General features: G+C 42.9%; 1 protein-coding gene across 2 annotated transcripts in view; it reads right to left on the bottom strand.

Moving 5' to 3' along the window:
• The window catches only part of NECAB1 (N-terminal EF-hand calcium binding protein 1), a 39276-nt gene that overhangs the window by 12473 nt on the left and 1154 nt on the right, over positions 1–25649 (bottom strand). For both annotated transcript variants that reach the window (XM_079983172.1, XM_079983173.1), the window contains exons 2-5: positions 24282–24306; positions 16806–16914; positions 7331–7356; positions 6183–6280 (exon numbers count right to left, since the gene is read on the bottom strand). In XM_079983172.1, coding sequence (XP_079839298.1) covers positions 6183–6280; positions 7331–7356; positions 16806–16914; positions 24282–24306 — 258 coding nt within the window. The remainder of the gene's footprint in view (positions 1–6182; positions 6281–7330; positions 7357–16805; positions 16915–24281; positions 24307–25649) is intronic.

Raw genomic sequence — 25649 nt, 5'->3', positions numbered from 1 at the left:
ACATTACAGGTGTCTAACTTGCAACAAGAATTCTGATGAGTAGTTTGGGGATATGCTAGGTTAGCTTTCAGTAGCTTGGGATACCCTCCCGATGTAATAATAATAATAATAATAATAATAATAATAATAATACCTTTATTATCAATGTACAACCTGTGTACAATGAAATGTATTCCCCCACTACTAGCTGGGACTGATGGGAGTTGTAACCCAAAAAATTTGAAGGGCACCAGTTTGGCAAAGGCTGTGCTAACTAACTGCAGGGGGGCATTATTTAGGTCTTGGTGCCACCCTATCCCTCGAAGGGCAGGTAAAGAGGCAAAAAGGGGTTGCAGGCACCCCCAACCAGGTGATTGGCAGCACCTGCAAATCTATGGGTACAGCACTTCGCAAAAACCGTCAATCGGTCGATGGTTGGAGTTCCCATAGTGGCACACAAGGAATGCTGAGGCTTCCACTATACTCTGTGTGTATATTTGTAAATAAAGGAAATATTACGAAATCAGCAGAGGGATTGAGAACCGAGGAGCAAATGATTACAGGACTTCTTTTTTCTACGACTGTCTGGTAAAGATGCATATAATTGCACTATTCTTTCAAAGAGGCTCATTTACCTACTCATAAGCAACACAAGAGGTGGTAGAAGACATGATTTGATTTTTATTGATGGGGTGTGTAAGAATAATTCTTATATTGAAAGAAAGCCTGTGCAATTGCCTATATTGATTCATATGGGTGAGATCATCGTTCTGAGAGTTCTGACACACAAGCTTTCCTCTTGCTATGTTTTGTGTTGATGGATATTTGTTTTTTTTCTTTTTGGTGTGTTAAAGTAAACAAAAAAAGCTTTCCTCTTGCTAGTTGCAAGATTAAAGCACCAACTTCTCTTGGCTTCTCTTATGTCTAGTGTCATAAAATGCAGGCAAGAAATGAAAGCGAACCCCGGGAGTTCTTGTCTCTTGTGTGGGGGAAAATAACATTGCAAGAAGAAATGTTCACAGCTCTACATTGCATTCCTGACAGCTCCAGTCCTTTGCTCCTGCTGCTCCACTTAGTCTCGTTCCTCTGACCTTAAGGGTCTATCGTGCTTTTAAATAAATTAAATAGAAGCACAGTGCAACTCTATAGCCTGCACAGTTTCAAACAGCTGCAATAAAATTACTATATTTTAATTTTCTAAATGTTTTTTGGGAAAGCATACATAATATTCTTCCCTGTCTGTGTGTGCAGCAGGTGGATTCTAATGGAAAACTACCTAATTTGCACATCTCAAACCAATACAGGAACGGAAACACAGCTATCATTTGAAATTCACAGTTTTCCAAATTTTGTGATGCAGTTGCCCAGCTAGTGTGACAAAAACACATATAGTAGGGGAACAGTGTACACAAAAACGAAGATATTCATGAAAATGACATACAGAAATGCATTGCATTAGGAGAGATTGCTTGCAAAAATGTGTATTTCCCCCCCCCCAAAAAAAACTACATACAAAAGTGTGCTTATTGGAGGGGAAATGCACTAAAATGCTGGCAGATTTTAATGTGGATTTAAAAAGGGGGGGGGTTTCACAAATTGCCATGGAGAAGCAGAGAAATGAATTTTACCACTAGGGGGAAATGACAAAACAAATATGTAACAGATTTGTCTGTCCCCAGTCGTTCTTGGCATACAGATGCCCAGTGGTTCAACCCTGGCTTCTCCATTTCGTTTTCGAGAGACTTTCATCTGAGGAGCCAGCGCCAGCATCAGGTGCAGTAGGCAGTACAGAGACTTATAGCCAATGGTCTCATTCAGTTTCCTTTTTGCCACAACAAACAAACAAATAACATTATTCCATTTTTCAAGTAAGCCTCACAAAATAGTTTACAGGAAAACCATTACATCACCAGTAAATAATGATGTTTTCCCTACTCACTAAAACCTCCTCCAAACAGGACTACTGGTTCCCATCTGATTTCCTTAGTTTACAACCAAATACTGAAAACGGCTGCCAAGAAAAACTTGCTCCCAATTATAGTTATGGGAAAGTGGGGGGCCCTTCTCCACTAAGTCACAGGTGTCAGGTGTGGTTCCTGGTTGCTGCCTGCACTTTCCAAACTGCAAAAGGGGCTGGAGTGGTGGCGAGAGGATGGTAACAGTTCTCAGCCTACCTCAGCTGTTCTGGATGCTGTTGCTGGTTCTCAAAACAGTAAAATGTTTGATGTGAACAGCTGCCCGCAAAACAAGGAACAGCACCACATTCTAATAGGTTAAGAAATAGGAGTAGCTTCCTTCATTCATCCTTGCTTGCTCAGCATTCTGGCATCTCTTTATTTATTTTTGAGGGCTGCTGTATTTCAAAAAGTAAAAACCAGGAGACCCCTAAAGTTGTTGTACTTTTTTTTAGGAAAGCACTGAAATTGTTGAGCTTTGATGTATTTTAATGGTGAATTTTGGACATAATGGAGATGTAAAAGATTTGGATTATCATAAAGGATGCAGGAGGAAATGATTAACAATAGGACCCACCAAAGGGAGGAGGGAAGTCCAGGAGATTCTTTGGAATCTTGTTTTTATGTTGTATGTTGGATATGTAATTGTGAAACTTTAATCTGAAAACCAAATAAAATAAATAATGAAATTGTTAAGTTTGTTTTTCAAAAATGCCCCCCAAAATCCCACAATTTTTTCAGTTGACTTGCCTAAGACAAAGCGCCAGATTTCGGAAATTCGCCCCGCACATCAATTCCGCCTTTGAAATCCCAGGTGAATCCGGACATAGGGCAGCCCTATATTTTTAGGACCCACCTAATTTCTGTGTTTGTGTTTTTAACAGTGTTGAGCATTGTGTTTTAATTGTTGGCACCTGCCCTGGGATCTTACAGCAAAGGAAGGGTAAATATTAATAATGATGATGATGATGATGATGATGATGATGATAAATATAAATACTTTCAGTTTTGGTAAGTTAGACAGAAAGATAGCTAAAAACAGTTCTTCCGATTTCCACTTTGATCAGGCAAATTGTAACCTGACAGATGCAAGGAAACCTTCCCCAAACCAATTGTTAATCTGGTCACAGTCCTATTTTGCAGCAGAAGTGACTCATAGCAGCTCATCTCCAGGAGCGAAGTAATGGGATTTATATGCCACATTTCTTCCCATTTCTTCCTCTCCCCAGACACTCCACTATAAATACACAGGGCTTTCACTCCCTGCCTTTTTCCTCTTCTGCCTCAGTGACACAACAACAAGGCATCAGCCAAACATGTTTTTGTAAGGGTATCTTTTGTATTCAAGTCCCCTCCTTCAAAAATAAAAGGGGGGGGGGGTGAGGTGGGACAAGGTAGGCTTAAAGGCATTTTTAATCCACGCATTACTATTTCCAATCTATTTCCAATCCACTATTTACAATCCACGTATCCCTTCTTTCTTACTATTTCTTGTTCTTTCTCCCAGTGACATAACATGAACAACCAGGATCCCTGCTCAATTAAGAAACTGGATCTTCTAAGGTTCTTAATTGCTCAGGGAGCAGATAGCAGGATTTCCTTTGCAGACATTTAAGCGCAGGTATGGCTGCAGGTATGGCAACACACTCAGTGATGTTATAACTGAGTAATAAAATCAATAACGGATATAAAAGGATATACATTGTTTTATTACTATGGGGGGGGGGCAGAGCTCTTTGAACAAGACAATGGCAGTTTTATTCCCTATCTGAGTTCAGGTTTTTGCTGTTTTCAACCAATACTGACCTGGTGTTCACTGACCACATTGTTTGTCCATCCGTTCTCTCTTTCTCTCTCTCTTTCAAACCCCCTCACCCCTCACATACTTGGTTACCCTGGATACCAAAGATGAATGATTTATCCAGGGACCCAGTTCAGAAATTCTCCTCAAGTAAAAAACACCAACTGACCAAGGCCTCTATGGCTTTGGAGAGTCTTGTTTTCCGAAGGAAGAGATCTAAAATCCTTTGTTGATCTGCCTCTAAGTTGCACTGCTGAAGTCTGCGGCTGCACAACAAATCTACATTTGTTTCCAGGGCACCCTTGGGAAACAGTGAGCCGATCGTCCGGAAAAGTGTGCACCGTGTTTGATCTTGCAAGATTCTGGGTGTAGGTGTGTTGCATCGCTAAAGACCTAGGGGTGATGGGGTCCTGCTTCTCAACAATCAAATTGCTTGACCTAGGCACTCAATAATAGGAACACAGGGAATTGCTTGATACAGAGTCAGACCAGTGGTCTATCTAGTTCCAGAGTGTCTGGTGCACAGACTGGCAGTAGGTCTCAGGGGTCTTTCCCAGTGGCGTAGTGTGGGGGGTGCAGGGGGGGCCGGCCGCACCGGGCGCAACATCTGGGGGTTAGGGTTAGGGGGCGCAAATCCATGGGTTAGGGGGCGCAAATCCACGGGTTAGGGGGCGCAAATTACTTGCCTTGCCCCGGGTGCTGACAACCCACGCTACGCCACTGGTCTTTCCCAGCCCCATTCTGGGAATGTCATGGATTGAAGGTAGGCACTTTTGCGGGTGGCGCTGTGGTCTAAACCACTGGGCCTCTTGGGCTTGCCAATCAGAAGGTCGGCAGTTCGAATCCCCGCAACGGGGTGAGCTCCCGTTGCTCTGTCCCAGCTCCTGCCAACCTAGCAGTTCGAAAGCACACCAGTGCAAGTAGATAAATAGTTATCGCTGCAGTGGGAAAGTAAACAGTGTTTCTGTGCGCTCTGGTTTCCGTCATGGTGTTCCGTTGCAGCAGAAGCAGTTTAGTCATGCTGGCCACATGACCAGGAAAGCTGTCTGTGGACAAACGCCGGCTCCCTCAGCCTGAAAGCAAGGTGAGTGCCACACCCCACAGTCGCCTTTGACTGGACTTAACCGTCAAGGGGTCATTTACCTTTACCTTTTTTCTACCTACCGGTAACTTTTGCATGCACTGCATGTGCTTTACCACTGAAAAACAGAAATGTGTGTTCTGGCAGATCTTTCTAGGAGATAAATGTTTGGAAAACAACCTAAAGTTGCTATCCACATCCTTTGACATTCCAGTGTAATTTCAAATACTTTCTGGATTTTCCCTTGCTGAATTACATCAAAGGTTCATCTCTAGCCAGTAACGAGGCAGGTGTCTAGAATTACAAAAAGAGGACAGGATGCACATGCTTAATATATCACTGCTAGCTGTAAAAACCTCATCTGTTGCCACCCGCTAATTTGATACAATTCTTCGGATGCACTGGCTAAAAACATATCTCATTTTTACAAATCGAATCATTGACCCAACTTATGAAAACAGTTGTCTGCATACGGATTTATCAATAACTCTGCAAATGGGTGAAGAAAACGCCAGGGAAAACCTGACAACAATCCAGAACCCGCATTTTGCAACATGCTCTTGGCATCAAAACAGGACATTCATGGTGGGGTTTATTCTGTTTTAGTTTGTGCTGTGATGCTTCTGAAGGGGCTACTGTGCAACAAAAGGGGGACAAAAATAAACCAGAACCTTTGTGGTATAAAAAAGTTACGGGATTTGAACAGGATATTATGGGATACGCACTGATTGAAACTGAAGCCTCCCAAAACTTTTGCAGGCATGAAGAGTATTGAAATTGAAAGTGTGTGTGTGTCCACTCCAATAGACTCATCCCTTTACTAGGGACTGAGCCTTTAGGGTGGCCTGTGGAACTCCCTACCAATAGGAATCACCCTTGCCACCTTCTTTTTTGAAGTCTTCTGAAAACTGTGTTGTTTAGACAGGCCTGGGCAATATGATTTTGTTCTTTTTAACCAACCAGTAATTACTGATGTTTTAAACTCATATTATAATCTTGCATGTTGTACACAACCTTATTATAATACAGAGGTACCTTGGTTCTCGAACTTAATCTGTTCTGGAAGTCTGTTCGACTCCTGAAATGTTCAAAAACCAAGGCACAGCTTCTGATTGGCTGCAGGAGCTTTCTGCACTCAAGCAGAAGCCGCGTCGGACATTCGGCTTCCGAAAAACATTTGAAAAGCGACACACTTACTTCCGATTTGTTTGTCAACTAAGCCGTTCGAGAACGAAGGTTCAACTGTATTATGAAAGTGCGGATGATAGATAGATAGATAGATAGATAGATAGATAGATAGATAGATGATAGATAGACAGACAGATCCTAAGTGTTGCAGAAGAACAGGAATAAAACTTCCTCCTACTTTCTTTGTGGAGTCCATTGCCTTCAGTATGGATAGATTGAGGTCTTCCAAAGCAGACAGCACATTTTCATACTCTCCCAAGTGTTGGGAAAAATATTCTAAAAGAAACAGAAATTCACAGCTCAAGCAAAGGAAGAAAGATCAAGGATTTATTCTAATTTTTTAATTTTTTTTTAAAAAATAGGAATCAAACACATATATAGAGAGAACAAGAAGCATAAGGATCTAAACTCTGGTAGAAGGCTCTTTCCCATTAGAATGGGGGGTCACAGTAGTTTGCTAACAGCCTGATGCTTTATGACACATGGTACAGCTTCTGGCTATGCTGTGCTGTATTCTAACTCCTATGTACGCGATCAGGAGCTTGCACAAGGAAAGGTACAGTAGATTGTTGAAGCAAAGGGGACATGAAAAGGAAAGCAGCACCAAAATGGGCAAAAATGTAAAGAACCTCCTCGAGAAAGAATGTCAGATGCTAACACCAGCCCTAGCAAGTGGCTATTGAGATGGTACTATAGAACCCTCTTTTTGTAGATACAATACATACACACATAATTCAGAAACTGTGACAAAAGGAAATAATCACGGGGTGAACATCATTCTAGGGCTTCTTGTAAGGCGTCTGAAATACCTCACACAATATCACATGACCCTTGCCTTTCTATCAACTATCAAACCAAGATGTAAGGAGACTCACAAAGCATAGGAAATCACAGACAGCTTCCCTAGGGAGTCTCCCCCTCAAAGATTGGGGGGGGGGGAATCTTGGCAGATAATCTACACGTTAAACAATCCAGTGTTGGGGGAGTGGGGAGATTTGAGAAAAGGGGCAGGATCACTTAAAGGCAGCATTTGCCCCACCCAAAGCAAAAGAGGGATACATTTTAAGTTAATATCCTAGAGAGGGGGAGAAGAAATTTAGAATAAAAGACATACAAGAGGTGCATGTAATTCTGCACATTTATCTAGTCTCATTAGTGGTAATGGTTTATTGATTACCTTCCCTAGGAGTTCTGCACAGCTGCATTTTACATAATTAGCTGGTGTGATTAAAAAGGAGCCACTTTGGCTACACAGCTCTTTTGTTTAGCTCCACCTGTCCATGACACATCCAGAACGGAAGGGTTTGGGAGTAAAAATTAACTTACCAAAAAGTTCTTCTGTGTCAAGGTTGCTGTAAAAAGAAGAACATCATAAAACGAGTGCTGTAATTGCTATTGTGTGCATCCTGTTGCTGTTTAAATGTTAAGCCCAACCACCCTGAAGGCTACATTTATTTATTTATATAAACATTTTATACCATTTCATAAGTAGTTTACTTGAAACAATTAAAAAAAAACCCCAAGCAAAACCTTTCCATAAAATTACCTAAAAATTTGATTGGAAGAAAACAGGATATCGCAAACAAAACTGTGCCAATAAAATAAAATTTAAAAATTACAAGTCAATGAGAGCTTGGTCATTATTGTAGTCCCTTGAATTATCTACGGGAGGGCATTCCAGAGGACGAGGTCTCCTTCCATGCTGTCTCCTTGGGATATCTTAAAAATTGGCTTGGTCCAAACTGGGGAAGGTGGCCCCAAGTTGTACAGGCCTTAAACGCTAACCACAAAACCCTGAACTTGGCTTGGTAACTAATAGGCAGCCAATGCAGATCTTTCAACATTGGCATAATAGGTGTAAGGCTGGGTGTCCCACTTTGCATCCTAAGCAGCTACCACTTCCAAACCAGGCACAAGGGTAGCTCCACAAACAGTGCATTACAGTAGTCCAATTGGGAGACTACCACTGTATGGACCACTATGGCAAGGCTAATAGAAAGCTCACCACTTTTGAGGAGTTCCATGCAACAGCAAGGTCATCCAGAAGTTATTTAACACTCTGCACTTCACTGGAACGTTTGACTGTGTTGTATTTTATAAGCAGTAACCTGCCTCGTGCCTGGAAAATTGAGTGAGCCAATGCACACATCAGAGTATCAAGCATAAATACCATGATTGGTTTTTAAGTGGAGGGTGAGAATTTTTCCTGAGCCAGTACTTAATTCCTGCCATATGGAGGTGCAAAGATTCCATTCTGCATGGAAGTTGCGTTATCTGACCTGTAAATTTGTTCTCTCCAATTGGGTGCTTGTATTGAGATGTAGCTCAGTTGTTCTCCGTGCCTTCATAACAAATGCACGAAATGAAATTCACTACAGAATGGAGCAGTTGTGAATAACAAATCACGATGACAATGATTGTCATCGTTTCCCTCAACAGATCCATCCACAAACCTGGAACACAATTTGCTTCCTTGCGTAAGAGAATTATTCAAGTCAGAGAATGGCTGTGCAGCTGGGAACACAGGCACCAGATCAGTTTATTCAACTCTCTGAATGGTGCTTATAAGAGCCGTCAGCAACTCACAAGATGCTGTTGTGAAGAGCATAAAGGGTAAACTCTTGAACAGGGATTATTGAGTTGTGGGGTATTATAAACTTGTAGATTGAGCACCAGATTTTGTTGGGCCCTGTTGGAATAAGGCTTGGCAGGCCCTGGAGGAGGAAGAGGAAGAAATGGGGACTAAATGGTGGGAACCTGGGTAGGAGGAGGAGAAGGCATCTCTCCTCTTGCTGTCCCAACTCCAGTCACTTTAGAAGGGGGAGCAGGGATGCTGTCTCTCCCTCTGACCTTCCTGCGGAAAGGAGAGTTTCTCTGGAAGCTGAGGAAGGCCAAAGAGGAAGCAGCAGTGACTAAACAGGAGGGCATTGTCACCAAGAAGCAGGGGCCGCCTTCATAGAGAGGAGCAGGCCCCTCTGTCCCAGCACAGCATGCACTTGCTATCTCAGAATTCCTGCAAAGTGAGAGAGAGTGAGCATGCCATGCCTCACCTTTAGATCTTGGCGGGAGGAGCGGGGAAACTTGTTGGGACATCCTTGTCATTTCCAGCTAGTTCTAAACCTCTTCCCCTGTTCCCAAACTGAATCCTGAGCATCATGTCTGCTGGCGAGCCTGTACCGATACTTGCTGAATAAAGATCTCCTTCTTACTTCCAAGTAAGTGTATTTGTTTTGAGTAGGAGTTTGAACGCTATGTAGCTTCAAGGGGACCTTGCGTGGACATATTGCCACCTCCATCTCACCCCCACCCCCTTAGTTTATAAATGTAAAAATAGAGCATGTGATATATGAATACGTATTAATAGGGTACCCATGAATCAATAATTCTTCTACTAAGACAAATTCACTTGTCCCGACCCCCAATTATACAACAAATATTAAACGCATCGGTGTGCCCTTGCCTGTGTCCTATTTGCATTCAACATACAGCTGTATGTGGAAAGTGTGAGGAGAACCTGAGCTTACAGCGTTAAACAGCTCAGGGTGTGCGTCCTGCCTATTGTGGGGCGGAGAGACTCTGCGTCACATCCAAGAGTCTCAGTCCTTTGTTCTATTCTGCTTTCGTTTTTGTCCAGGACAGACTCGCTTGCACAATCACAGAACATCAGGAGCATAGTACCTCCTGAAGATGCTATGCTTAATGTGAGTAAGTCAACACTGCATGCAGGGTCAGCAACAGCCCTGCTTTCCTCTCCATGCATTTGCTATGTGAGTCCTGATCCCCACCACACAGATATGTGATAGCTCAAGCAGTGGGGAAGTCAATAGTTCCTGGGTTCCGAGTTGACAGGGAACCTTGGAGATGGATCAAGTTATGGATTTCAGTACCATGGTTAGTGGCCCTGCAGCTGAGGCAGAACATACAAGTTGCCTCAGCCGTGACCTGGAGCAACAGCCCTATATTTATGGCTTGAGCTAGGTGTTAATTGACTAGAGGCCTCAGCCCATTCATGATGTTATCAGGCTAGTTAAAGATCCGGAACGTTCTTCTGCAGCCATTGGCTTGTTCTAGGCTCCAGAGTTTCAAGCTGTGGGGATATCTCCTGATCCTCAGAATCTGCCAGCAGAAGTGTGGCAGTGAGGAATAGAGGAGTGGAGGAAACCAAGAATGATTGTCAGCTGCCATATTTCAATCAGCTACCACACAATGATATTCCTGAGACTTCAGGAATGAGAATGCAACCTTTTCTTCTTTTTTTACAAGTTTTTGGCATCTCCTCATTTTGTAGTGTTGCTGAATGCTCCTGTCTTTTTCCCTGACACCATTTCCCTGAGGATCCCATTATTAAAACAATTCCTAGGCAGGCGCAGGAGCAAGAACATTTGCTTCTGTAATGGGGTTTTTCAAACTGCGCTCTAGCTATCTATTAACTGTTAGAAGAACGCTTCCTCAACAGAAGTCTAAGTTCAAAACGATTTAAATGACAATTATTCCGGTGTTTTAGAAAATACTGACAGCCTAAAAATGTGCCCACATGAAGCACCCAAATTTATAGTTCAGTCTTTCCTAACAAGCCAGTGTGACAGCAGACCACCCCTACAGCAGGACCTCTGAAACAAATGGCAAGTAACTTGGAGAAAGTAGGTGTGCGTGAATATGCTTGACCAAAAGGGGAATAAATTTCCAGAGACTGACAGAAATGATATTCCCGCTTTAGGAAATGTTGGACCTAGGTTACTGAGGAGGCATATGAAATGTCCCTGGGGAGGAGTGAGATTGCTTCCAGACTGTCAGTATTTTGCAGGGGAAATTCAAGCACAAATTGGAGCTTTAGGTTATGCGACTAAAGCACTCTTGCAACAAATAGATTTTACTTTTCTTTTTAGTGAGTTTTTTGCTGTTAGGAAAGTGATAGGGAAACACACTGAAAAGTGTGAGATGAACCAATGATTAAAGGGAAGCTGTGTAAACACTGCACCAGCAAATCAAGATGAATGATAATTTGTCGTAATGTCTCTGCAAACAAGTCAGAATTGGTGCTTTATAAAGATTGGATATAGTCCAGCGCAACGTGGGGCTCATACACATGAGCTTGAGATTAAGATTCTCATGCCGTACTAATTGAGCTATTCCAGCAGTGCTGACAAGCATTGCTATTCTGCAGGCATGCTGGACCTGGAACCTCCCCAGAACCAAATTGATTTGATGCTGGCTTCACCCTTGTCAATCACAACTCTTCCGGAACACATCTTAAAAACTGTCCACTTGAGCACATGCTTTGCCTGGAGGATCTATGCCATCTCTCCTAAATTATAGGCCTCATGCATCCCCCCAGCATGCTGAAGGATGCCTTGCACTATGGAAGATGCTGGAATTAAGAATTATGCAATTTTATCCACCTGGAAACTAGTCTCGAGACATCTGGATATGCCTTTCGTAATTTGCTCTTTGGGCAGTGACAACACAATGTGAAGACTATGGCTCATGTCACTCCTTTTAAGACATACACATTAAACTTTTTAATGGAGATACTATGAACTGAATGCATTTGCTTATAACAAATTCCAGGGAGCCAGAGCCAACTATGGATTTACTGCTGCCGTTTATAAGATGATGCTGTTTGCAGCAAAGCAGCAGAAGTAGCAGCCTATCATCAGGCTGACTGGCTGGTTACGGTTAAAAAAACACACAACTGAAACGTAACATTATAGAACAAGTCCTCCTTTTTTATCTATCTTTAGAACTCTGGTATTCTCCTGCCTGTTATCCTAATGAGCACTTAAGCCAACGCAACAGGAAAATAACAACAATAAGCTTTGGATTTAACATTTCTGGGGATTTAGGCAACAAGCTATTAACAAATAAATAAAAAACAGGACTCATACAGTTATTATCACATTGCCCTCAGAGTCTGGGGAAAACCCAAGATCCTCAAAGCAGAAGCGCTGCCTTGGGGGAATAAATTTGACCTCACAACTAATGTGCAAACACTGTGCATCTTATGTAGTGTGAACGGTTCATCTGCAAAATCCTAACATTACCTCTAGAACTAGCTGAAAGGCTATTAAGCAGACCTTAGGGAGCTCTTACAGCTTAATGCATGCCTGAGGCCACCTGGCACGTTCTGCCAGAGGCATCCAGCCTCCTCCTCTAACAGTTTGCAGGCATGCTAGGTGTGCTAAATGAACACATATTGGGGCATATGGGCAGTGCCGGATTCACGTATAAGCTAAACAAGCTACAGCTTAGGGGCCCAGTCTCTTGGGGGGGCCCAAAAAAATTAAAGGGAAAAAAACTGGATGTACATTTCCAAAATATAAGATAAAAAACAAATAAAATAAAATCTACACACAGCAACAGTGTTTTGTGTTGTGTAGGCTCCTATTTGTGATGTGCAAATGGCTTTCAATACCTATTAAAGGTAAAGGTAAAGGTACCCCTGCCCGTGCGGGCCAGTCTTGACAGACTCTGGGGTTGTGCGCCCATCTCACTTAAGAGGCCAGGGGCCAGCGCTGTCCGGAGACACTTCCGGGTCACGTGGCCAGCGTGACATCGCTGCTCTGGCGAGCCAGAGCCGCACATGGAAACGCCGTTTACCTTCCCGCTGGTAAGCGGTCCCTATTTATCTACTTGCACCCGGAGGTGCTTTCGAACTGCTAGGTTGGCAGGCGCTGGGACCGAGCAGCGGGAGCGCACCCCGCCGTAGGGATTCGAACCGCCGACCTTTCGATCGGCAAGTCCTAGGCGCTGAGGCTTTAACCCACAGCGCCACCTGCGTCCCCTATTAGGGTCCATAAATACCTATACCTGCGTCCCGTCCCCTATTAGGGTCCATAAATACCTATTAGGTCCATAAATTACCATATAGCATATATTCAACACAAAAAACAGCGACAATTTGTTGCTGACAAAGGACAGCTGGACATATAAAGAGCCCCATTACCTTCAGTAGCTTAGGGCCTCATCAAAGCTAAATCTGGCCCTGCAAATGGGTATTAAATGGAATATCTGTAGATAGGTCATGTGCAAATCTAAGGTGCCGTTCACATTTACGCTTGCCCAGGGGAAACTGCCGTTTACTGCTAAAATGGAATGAAGTATGTCGGATTTTCTGCAGTTTGTTCCGATTGAGTGGTAAAAAGCGGGTTTTCCTGGGGAATGCAGTGGGGCAAACGGAAAACCACTCGGACCCATGCCTAGAAAGCACGGAACAAGCAGAAGTGCGGACGACCCCCCAAACACAAGAGAATTTGGATTACGTGGAGACTGCTGTTCAGTTATGCAGCTGTATGCACGAGTGCTGTCTCCTGACTTTCTAATGAATATGTGCCGGTTGGGAGTAGGGTGGCCATTTGCAATTCATCATAAAAAGAAAAAGTGGATACATAAAATTCACATATTCTCTCAAATTTCAGCAGCGCCCTGCGCAACACTAAAATTCAGCACTCCCTCTGCCCCTTGCACTCTGTTCTACAGCATTGTTTTGGCAGTGGGGCACCCAGTGTGACCACACTGGTCACGCTACCCTAAAACTGACTCTGGTGTAAGGGTGCACATTTTAAAATAATGCCTATAATTTGGACAGAGATACAATACACCTCGCCATAGTAGAGCAGCATATTTTCCAACATTTCTCCAATGAAAATAAGGATATCTTATTCAATAATCATAATTTTACTATTTATACCCTAGCCATCTGACTGGGTTGCCCCAGCCACTCCGAGAGGCTTCCATGATATATAAAAACACAATTAAACATGAAAAAGCTTCCCTACACAGGGCTGCCTTCAGATGGCTTGAGGTCACATTTTACTATTTATACTCTCCAACATTCCTCCGATGAAAATATGGATGCCCTACCATACCTGCCAGGGATGTGGGTGGCGTTGTGGTCTAAAAGCACTGAACCTAGGGCTTGCTGATCAAATCCCCGCGATAGGGTCAGTTCCCGTTGCTTGGTCCCTGCTCCTGCCAACCTAGCAGTTCGAAAGCACATCAAAGTATGTCAAAGTGCAAGTAGAAAAATAGGTACCGCTCCGGTGGGAAGGTAAACGGCATTTCTGTGAGCTGCTCTGGTTTGCCAGAAGCAGCTTAGTCATGCTGGCCACATGACCCGGAAGCTGTCTGTGGACAAACGCCGGCTCCCTCGGCCAGTAAAGCGAGATGAGTGCCGCAACCCCTGAGTCGTCTGCGACTGGACCTAATGGTCAGGGGTCCCTTTACCTTTACCATACCTGCCAATATTTCTCCGCTGAAAATTGGGACGTTCTGGGATCAAATCAGAAACTGGGATGCCTTCTGTAAATCTGGGACTGTCCCTGGAAAATAGGGACACTTTGAGGGTCTGGGGCAGCCTATGAGCAGGTGACCTGTGTTGTCATGTGTGTGCTGGGGCTGCTGTCCACCCACTAACTGGTGATGAGGAACTTCAAAGCCCCGTGCTCCCCTTCTTTATCCTCAAACCAGATTTGGACCAGATAGAGCACTTCTTCAAACAGAGGGCTGTCCCCCTAGAAAAAAACCTGTTGGCGTGATGAGACAACAGTGACACCCCCCTCTCTCCCATTCATTGAATGCACAGGGCTATGGTGTGGTGGTTGAAGTGTCAAAACTCCTTGCTATGTATAGAGAGGACCCATTCTGTGAGTTTACAAACTAGTCCTTTTTCTGATAGGGTAAAAACAATCCCCCGCTGTTTCACAAAGGAATGATGGGGTGGGGAGGTTCAAGGCCACAGCTGGTGTTAATCAGAGTAATTAGTAAAGCTTGGTAAAGGTAGCTGCAGATTTGATGCAAGGCCTCCATACACCAGCTGAGCCCAGAGCCTCTAATTGTAATTTTGAATCATCTTAAAGTGGAATTTTGAGCCTTGTTCCAGCAAATGGCAGGGCGGAACTTGAGGGTTGATCTTCCCAATTTGCATATTCTCGCTTTCACCTTTCACTGGGCTACAGATAAGATATATCAGCAGAGCAGCTCTTTTGCTTCTGACTAAAGCTGAGAATTGACTTCTGCAGCAGCTCTAAATATTAAGTAGGCAATTATTTCTTTTAGCTTATGATTGACCATGTTCTCCTCTGAACTGTAACACATATATTCAAGGTGAAATAGTGCAATTGGCATGACTTTCCCAGTAACTGCATCACAACATACTGTGGTATAAATAATGCTGTGTTCTAAACTGCAACCCACTCTGGGACCTTAGAGTGACGGGTGGATCATAAAGCAAAGGAATAATGTAAGAATGCAGTTTCTGGGGAAATCATACACCAATGGCAAGGCAGAGGAGCCAAGCCAGAAGAAAAGGGAGCAAACCTGGTTGGCTCCAGAAGGAAGGAAGAAAATGATATACAGAAGCGACGTACACAGGTTAACACATTATCAGGGTTTTAAGAATACTTGTAATTTTATTATGAATGGACAATAAGTAATTCAAATGGTTAAATTTTTACAATGGACATGTAGTATCTTGATATACAATGGAACCAAGGAAGGGAATAGGGGGAAGTCAATTTGTTCTGTTTGGATTCTTTTTTTATTATTGCTGTTCGTTTTATTTTTGTTACTACTGGAAAATTAATAAAATGTTATTTTAAAAAATGCTTCCTAATATTAATGACATAGCCCAGTTCTATGCATGTTTACTCAGCAGCAAATCCCATAGAGTTCAAGGGGACTTTCCCCAAGTAAGTATACAGGACTGCGGCTCTTTGCAATCACTGGTCCAAGTGATGTATTATTATTTGCATTTAATAAACTGGAAATCAATAATGACCAATAGCAACTTGCCCAAGGCTACTCACTGAGACAATGGCTATGATGGCACCTGAACTCACATCTCCTAGGCTCAGGCTCAACATCCTATCCAGAAACACTGGCCTTTCTAATCAAAGACACCAAGGATCAAGCTGGAGATGTGTGACATTCTAAGCACTGAGCTATGGTCACGCCTCTTTTCAAGCAGATCTAGAATATGGATGGGGAACCTGTAATATTCTTAAGTGGGTCCCTAGTTACATGGTCACACACCTTCCATGCACCACATAGGACTCCAAGAGAACAGCAGAATGCCTGCTTTATGAAACTGGAACTACCTACTAGCTCTGAGGCCAGCTTACACAGAACAGGCAGAGGGCTGAAACACAAATAACATACGTACAGGGTCATGGTGCTCTACCATTGATTTATAATGAGCCTTCCTTCTCAAAAGAGGCAAAATAAATAAATATATATATATATACCCCGCCCATCTGACTGGGTTTCCCCAGCCACTCTGGGCAGCTCCCAAAATAATAATAATAATAATAATAATAATAATAATAATAATAATAATGTGATAAAACATCAAACATTTTAAAATTCCCTAAACAGGGCTGCCTTCAGATGTCTTCTGAAAGTCAGATAGTTGTTTATTTCCTTGACATCTGATGGTAGGGCGTTCCACAGGGTGGGCGCCACTACCAAGAAGGCCCTCTGCCTGGTTTCCTGTAACCTCACTTCTCGCAACGAGGAAACCGCCAGAAGGCCCTCGGAGCTGGATCTCGGTGTCCAGGCTGAACATTGGGGGTGGGAAAACCCAGAAACTGGGAGTTACAAGGGAGATGAATTACCCATTTATTGTTATTTTTGTAGCATCTTGTTTAGAAACACAGAATGCAGGCCATGGGCACCAAACAGCACCAAACAATGCTGTTCCATGGCATTTCATATGCTATTCGTAAAGCTGCAGGAAAATTCATATTGCACAACCATACTGCCTTTCTAAAGGCTGCCCATATGACTTTTAAATGATGTTACCCACTCTGTGTTGTGCGTGTCGATGGTGTGAAACAGCTCATGCAGTTCTTCTCTGCTCAGGATTCCGTCAGCGAAGTAAGCTTTGAATTCATCAAAGGATAGTTTGCCATCATCTGAAATCAAAGACGCAGAAGGAAAATTGGTTGCACAGATGGCTGGTTTTTCCCTTGAAAATCAAATTGATTCCAGAAAGGTGTTTCTTTAAACAACAACAAGTTTTCTCATTTTTAATCTCTGCGTAGAGCTGAGCTCTAACACTAAAGGGGAAAAAAGAGGAAGCAAGAGTGCTAAAAAAACCAATGATCAATAGGTAAGTACAACAGCAGGCTACTTCATGTCTTTCCTTAGGGAAACACTTTGGTTTTTTATGTTTTTAATGTATTTCTTATTAAAGATTTTCTTGATTTACAAAAGTATGTGCAATGTCTCTCTCTCGTATTTTTTCCATGTAACATTTTTACAAATCAGTTTCATTTGTTGAGACATTAGGAAGAAAAGGGGGAAAGGGGTGGAGGGGGGGAAGATGGGTAGGGGTGGGGTCGGGTGGCGATGTTTCTATTTTACTTACTATATGTAGGGTTTGGTGTCAGCGTTGCTTGTGCAGGTTCTCTGTTGTTCACTTGTGTTCCTTTGGTGGTGAGAGAGGCTGGGGTTGGCCTAGGGTGTGGTTGTTTGTTTGTGGTTGGCTGTGGTGGTCTTTGTTTTCATGTGTGAGTGGGGTGTGTGGGTGTTTTGGATCAGGTTAGCCATATTGATTTGTATGCTGATGGTGGATTTTTGTCATTGTCTTGTTGGGATGTGTATGTGATAAAGGGGAGCCATACCAGGGTGAAGGCGTCTTCTTCTATTTGTCCCCATGGCAGTTTCAGTTTATTGGTTAATTTTTCTAGTAAGGCTGTTTCCAATATTATCTAAGCATCAGTGTTTGGTATCTCGGTGGCATCAGAAAGAAGGCAGAAATATAAGGAGGTTGAGGCTGGAAGTGAAATGTGGGTGTTTAAAAAGCAATATATCAAAGTTAGCCCCAAACTGGAGATTTTTGTTTGAGGATACACCCACTTCATGTCAATCCAGCCAAGACTAGTGATGAATCTTGGTGAAATGTTTTACCCAAAGCTTCAAACTTGTTAACATCTGTCATCACCAAGGATTGATCTTCTCAAGGCTGGAACCCCCCACCACTCCAGTAATATTTGAATGGTGCCTATTCTCATGTACAGCTATTCCCAGGACAATGTAGAGCTGGTGCGGCTATTCCCACATGATTTAAATGGGACCTGAGCACAGGAAAGCAGAAACCCCACCTGTAACGGGAGGGGAGGGTAGGAACCTGGCCTGGTGCACGCTGGGCCATCAGTCCTCCCTTGCCCCCAGAATCCAGTCAACCAAAACTCCTGGACCTGGTTCGCCAAATTGTTATAAGAAAAAAAAACCTGCTCCTTTTCCCTTATGAGGTACCCAAGAGCCTGTATAGCAGGGGTCGGCAAGGTTTACTGGCCATGGGCCGGATCACACCCACGGAGATTGTCCGTGGGCCGGACTGGTGAGTGCAATGCCGGAAATTGTATCTGGGCATGTCAGCTGCACCAAAAATTGCTCCTGTGCATGCCCAGACGCCGAAAATCGTGCCTGTGCAGAAGCGATTTTTGGCGTCTAGACATGTGCAGACACGATTTCCAATATCTGCATGTGCACAGAAGCAATTTCTGACACCACTTGTCGAGTGGTGCGCCACTTTAGTGCAGTGCACGGGGGACTCGCTGAGCGGGCGGCTCGGTTTGGGATAGCTTGTGGGCCACATCCAGCCCATGGGCTGCACGTTGCCGACCCCTGCAGTATAGAGTCCTTCTGTAGGTTCCCTATGGGCAGAATAAAATAACAGAGGCCAACCAGAGAATATTGAGAAGCAAAGCAGCTAGTAAGCCTGATCTTTATTAAACTGTTTCAACAGGGTGCTCAAACTACCAAGCAGGAGGGAGGAGGAACCCAGAACATTGGTGTGCAAGTTCTTACATAGACTTTTGAAATTCCCACCCTGTAGCTCAAGGCCACCCCCCTATACATCATACATGCATCACTGAAGGGGCAGTCTACAGAAGTCCTGTTTCATAACAGAACCACACGTAAAAAAGGTTATGTGAGGAAGAAGAAAACCCTTTCCGTCTGTCACTATAGGAAGTGTGCCGCAAAGCTACTATTATTTGAATGAGTGTGGTCATACTGGTTCATACTTTGCTGGGAATGTCTAAGCATGCCAGAGTTGCAGAACATGGCTGCCGATTATTCCACATTAGACCCCAGATATCTCCCAATGTGTGCTGCTTCTTCATGATTTTTAACCCAACAACTTTAGTTTCCTGTACAATTGTGCAAAACAGTGGACTGATTTCTAGAGGTTATAGGCAAGGTTGAGGGTGTGCACAGCCCTGTGGTTCCTACACGATTACAAGTTAAAAACCAACCCAAAGGGGTGCTAATTACTGAGTTGGCTTTTTAAACAACAACGCCCAAACTTGCACACAGTCAAGCACAGTATCTTCCTAAGCTTGTTTGTAGCAATGCAAGATATGAAAAGTGTTAAGTTGTGGGTTGACATAGCAGACGACACAGCGATTTCTCCAAAGCCGCTCTATTTTGTAAGCTGGAATAGAACTGACAGCAAACAGCTCAGCCGGCCTGCTTTTATAGGCAGCCGGCTGTCAACATTGTAGCAACAACAACCCAGAGTTTCCCGCCTAAAATAACTGACGTGGACCTGAGTGAAAACTATCTACAGACCTGAGTGAAAACTATCTACAGTATCCCCCTGCTAGCCCAGGGTGAAACTTCACTACATAACAAAAAGATATAAAAATTACACACCAATATTAAGCACAGTAACATAGCTAAGGGATAATAACCACGAGCTGCTAAATATAATGGCACAATACTTTTGCTTTCTCTTGTTTTCTTTTTTCAGCAGAACAGTCTTAAACATTAAATTCAGAATCTAAATATGCCTGTCATTTGGCATCAAATGTAAAACACTGACTGAATGCCAAGAATAAATTTGCCTTGATAAACACGTGATTTTGTAGGTAGCTTGACTTCCACATCCTCCAGGCAACAAGTTCGCTCAACTCTTAACATACTACTACATGCCACCCCTATGAGTCATGTGAGATTCCAGGGGTACCAGGCATGCTTTACACAGGATTTGTGGTTCCTTTTGGACAATTAGGCACAGCAAAGACTACAGTGCCTTTCTGATATATGGTTACACACACACACACACACACACACACACACAACCTGAAGCTTTCAACGGAGACAGTTCAGCACATCAATATCCCAAAGAGGGTTCTGTCCCTCTCATTTGCACAGCACTGCTTCCAAGAACTGACAGCAGCATCTCTCTCCAGCACATTGTTTCTTAATGCCAAACTGCCATTCTGAAACTCCAGTCCTCCCTCTAAAACTATGGTACTGCCTTTAAAACTACATCCTTCTGTTCAGGGACGAAGGAAACCCATCCATTTGTAAATGAGATTTGCCTTTGACTTGCCAGTGGCTCAACACCTCAAAGAAAATTAGCTTTCACCCATGTTGACTGCCTAGGATTAAAGGGGGGTGGATAGCTGATACTCGATTTAGGAAGATTGCCTAGGTTAATTAACTCTTCATATATGCTTATCCCAGGGGATTAACAGGGGCTAACACACATCTTAAATACACATGAGTCTGGCTATTACTTCCAAGGAAATTAGTTTTGGCACCCCCAAACCTTAATTAAAACCCAGCTCTAAATTTATCGGGAATTTAGGACATCCTGCACCCACAGATTCATAACAATATTATAATGCTGGATCAAACATTATATGCAAAACCATGGGAAAACCTAGAAAAATGGGCTTCTTGGGAAAATGTGGAAATTAACAGCCATGCTTAATGAAGGAGAGAGGTTTAGAGAAGATATTAGTGAATGGAATCTGGTAACGCAATGAAGTTAACTCTTTATTCAAGGAAGCTGAAACAGCGCAGGCCTAGTGATCCTAGAATCGTCTTCCCAGTAAGTCTTGCTGCAGTGAGGTACAGTATAGTCGTACCTTGGAAGTCGAATGGAATCCGTTCCGAAAGTCCGTTCGACTTCTAAAACATTCAGAAACCAAAGCGCGGCTTCCAATTGGCTGCAGGAAGTTGCGTCGGACATTTGGCTTCCAAAAATAGTTCACAAACTAGAATGGTCTTTTCCGGGTTTGCGGCGTTCGGGAGCCAAAACGTTCAAGAACTAAGCTGTTTGAAAACCAAGGTACGACTGTAGTTGCAAGGACGGATGGTCCCCTCCTTCCCACCGCTCTCTAATGCTCCTCTTCTTGAGGGTCTTGCCCAAGCAGTCATAGACCGCATTTGCTCACAACCACTCTCTACTCTGCCCTCTTCTTTGTGTGTTCTAGGAGACCAGAGGAGAGGGGAGCTGGTCACAGGCACCATCTCTGTTTCCTCTGCTTCTGTCTCTGAGTCTGAACCGTTCTCTGCCACAGACTCTTCCTGTTCACTAAACCCCGTTACCTCTTCAGCTTCCAACGCCTCCTCCTCCCAGTCTGCTCCTTCTTCTCCCTCTGACCACTCATTGTCATTCCACCACCAATCCCTTGGGCTTTGAGCCTTCTTCCCCTGAGGGTTCCCCAGCTAGTGCCTCTGACCACTCCTCTGCCTCCAGTCAGTCCGTGACAATATGTTTAATGACCAGAGTTCAGAAATGGCAGGAGGTAAGTGGAGGGCAAACTGCTTGTTTGGGAAGGCACTTGTCCCCCAATCCCTTCTGATGCCATCTATGATGGAAGTGGCACCCCCTATGATGGTAGTCATCTACAGATTTTTGTAACTGCTGGTGGAAGAAGCTGTTCAAGGCTGCCTAGGCAGGCATGTGGAAGTCAGAGAGGTCATAATTTCCCTGCCTAATAATAATAATAATAATATTTATACCCCACCTCTCTAGCTGTGCTTCCCCAGCCACTCTGGGCGACTTCCAACAAAATATTAAAATACAGCAATGCATCAAAAATTAAAAGCTTCCCTAAACAGGGCTGCCTTCTGATGTCTTCTAAAAGTCTTGTAGTTGTTGTTCTCCTTGACATCTAGTGGGAGGGCATTCCACAGGGTGGGTGCCACTACCAAGAAGGCCCTCTGCCTAGTTCCCTGTAACGTGGCTTCTTGCAGCAAGGGAACCACCAGAAGGCCCTCAGCGCTGGACCTCAGTGTCCAGGTAGAACGATGGGGGTGGAGATGCTCCTTCAGATATACTGGACTGAGGCTGCATCATCAAGCACCAAGGCTGCATATGTTATTGTCCAAAGAAGGCTGAAAGCTTCTCCACACCAGATTTCCTGGCTCTCTTGTAGAAATAATGAAGTAAAAAATAAATAACCATCTCTCAACCCTCTTTAGGGCTGTCACCAGGCTCACAGTGGCCACAAGGGAATAGCCCTCACTCAACCCAACCTTGAACTAAACAACGCCCAGGTGCCACAAGAAGGGCTTCAGCTAGTTTCTCTCAATGATTTTCAAAGTAGAAGAAAGAAGCCAATTTTCTGTCCTCTGATCTTTCCAAAAGTTCACATCTTGAAGACAAGACGAATCATGAAATGAAAGCCTTCGCTGAAATCCCATTTTCTTCAGATGAAAAGTTAACCAAATGCAGTATCATTCCCCCTGGCAACATATATTTTGAGAAATTATTTCACCCACCTTCCTGATCTCACATACTCTCTTCCTAACGTGTTTCATTAGCATTTTCTCAAGTAGTCATAGAAACCTGTTTAGAGCTCTTTGGAGAATAAACTAAACTCTAAAAGGTTATATATATATATATATATATATATATATATATATATATATATATATATATTGTTTTATATGAGAATGGTATTTATCTTTGGCAGCTTACCCACGAACAATGTGTTCAGTAAAGGAAGATTATACTGACTTTCCCAGCGGGCTGCAGTCTAACACATAAATCCTAATGACAGGGTGTAAAAGTTTTCCTAGGGAAAATAGGAAACTACCTTAGATATTGTAGCTTGATACCATCTACACTGACTGGCAACAGATCTCTTGGGTTTCGGTAGGGGGACACTCCCAGCCCTAGCTGGGATTGAACCTGGGATGTTTTGCACTATCATTTAGCTGCCCAGTTCTTACTTAGGAGCTTAGGACCCAAGACCCAAGTAGGTATTCTGGCAATGGTTCCACCCAGATCAGTCATATTAAAACAATTCAATGTTTCAACAGAATTAAAACAAACAAACCCTCTCTTGCACTGTACACAATTTGACAAGGGTATTATTAAACCAAATCCATGCATCAAAACTTTAGATACTCTTTGGGGTAAATATAAACATATATTAAGTCAGGGACTCTCAATTCTGGCATCATTTTCCTATAACGATAAATGGAGGAAGAGTTTCCATTGGGGAATATTAATTTATGAAAAATGCATGGGATCATAGAACTTAAGGAAAATCTACCAACTGTGTTGGCTCAGAGGATACATCCACTTCAGAAATACTTTTGGGGGGGGTGTTGGGGGGAAGGGAGTGTTGAGGGTTGGTCACAGGTTTTTTTTTGCACCATATAAACTCTCTACACATCATGTATTCTCAGTCAACTATGCTGTGCCTTTCCTCAGTTCTTAATTATTGTCTGCCTTTTAGGAATGCAGTTAGAAGGAAATGTAAACACTGCACAGATGTTTCTATGCAGGACCCAAGTTCTATTTGCAATGCAAGATTTCTGCTTAGATCTTGTATTGTGAAAGGGGGAGTAGCAGATCTGGAAGTCAAAACTGAACTTATTGAGGTTAACACGTTAAAGCTCTTGGCCCACCCATCCTGGGACTTTCAACTATAACTAGTACTTATCATTAGGTAAATTAAAGCAACTGCCTTAGGTTGCGGGTGCTAAGGTGAGGAATGTCAGGTGCTAAAAGATGCAGTGTGTCATGTGGCCTGCCTGGCTCTCTCAGGTGCAGTGAAAGATGCTGTCCTGTTATTGCCATAGCTGAAGTAAGCATCTTTCTAGAGAGCAACTCTGTTCCCTGCATCTCTTTTAGTCCCAGTCTGAACTGCTCGCCTTTCCACAGACACAAAATTAGTACATTAGGACCTCCAACCTTTATCACCTATGGCAACAAATCACTTGTACTTGTCCACCTATTTTACATAACAAAACCAAATCTGTTTTGCACATTTGACCAGTCAAACAGTCCTTCTACTGTCCTGAAAGCAATCTTCCAGTGATGGAAAAACAAGAACAAATCTGTCTTGCCACCACCATCCCACAGATAAAACCATCAATGCCACTGTGTGCTACCAAGACTACAGAAAGCCCACTTCAGAGCACTCTATAATCCAATGCAAAGAGTCAAACTAAATATCCCAATGGAATCCCTTAGTGCTTTAACACTACATTTCTCTGAAAATAAAGACGTAATTGGACTTACCATTTTTATCTGCTCTTCTCAGGACCTGCAAAGAAATAAATTCAGGCTTAGTACATTATACTGATGGCACCTCTCCCCGAAACTCCTAATGACTGCTCCCAATGGCTTCGTGTAGATGAAGGCCCAAAGACACCCTTGGCAAACTGGATGATAGCTGTTCCAACCCAAAGATTATAGTGATTACAGTATCTCAGTACAGGTAATATTTCTGGAGGTAACATTTTCTGTTGGATAAGGGATGGTGAACGTGTTCCAAAGTGCATCCATGCAAAGTGGGGAGTCATTCTCAATCATGCACAAATTAGCAACTGCATGGAATATGGCTACCAACCTGTAGTGGTGGGCCACCAACCAAAGATGGCTTGGGAATATTTTGCTCAATGTGAGGCTTGAACTCACAACCCTGAAAATAAAAGTCTTGAGTTCTACTGGCTGAGCTATCCCAACGGTATTTAGCACATGATATAATCAACATACAATAGTATTTATTATTTAGCAGGATCTGACCATTAACAGTGTATGGGATTCAACATTTGATGCTTGTCAAAACCTTGTAACCCAACGAAAAAACACTATTTTAAAGGCTTGTTTTCCCTCTGCCAGGCTTAGGACAGCAGCCGCTGCAGCTGAATGTACCTGATGTAATCTTATACTGTCTTAATTTACCAGCTTCTTGTGCACAGGATTTCCCCCTAGATGCCTGATAAATGTCAGCCATCCTACATGCTTTCTCTACATGCTTACAATATTAATTGTTGGCATCTCTGATTGACGAGATGGACTGGTTCTGTTGCAGAATTTGGTCTCATTTTTGTGCTTCTCTAGATTCACTTTGTTTCTTACAATGTTTCCTTTTTACATAAATAATTTTTAAGATTTAATTTTAATTAAAATTAAAATTTTTATATTTAACCTTCCCCCCCCCCCAAAATGCATTTATATTCTTTTGTGTGACCTTTGAGGACCTTTTTGGGGTGGAAAAGTGATCTATACAATTTAATATCTATCATATTGCATCATATCACAGACAGCCTATCCAAGTACTAAATGAGATACAGTATAGATGTCCTTCCATTTTCCATGGCAATCAACTAATATTCGAAACCAGTCTGGTTGTCCATAAGAAAGTGACCCAATTAGTAGTTTGAAGTTTTTAATTTCCCTTCATATGTCTTTAGCCACTGAAATTAATGAGCACAACTAACTTAGTTTAACACACATTTATTTTTATAAAAGAAAAACGTTAATGCATTAGAGGAAAATAGATAGTATAATTTTGCCTCCTACAAATAATGGTGTGGGTTGCATTTTTTACTTTGATTTGCTCTCCCCATTTGACAGGCTAACTTGCTTCTCTTTCTATGACTG

This window comes from Podarcis cretensis (genome assembly GCF_951804945.1).
Source record: "Podarcis cretensis genome assembly, chromosome: 7".
Taxonomy (NCBI): domain Eukaryota; kingdom Metazoa; phylum Chordata; class Lepidosauria; order Squamata; family Lacertidae; genus Podarcis; species Podarcis cretensis.
Note: the sequence above shows the minus strand (reverse complement) of the source record. Positions and strands in the feature narration are given on the sequence as shown.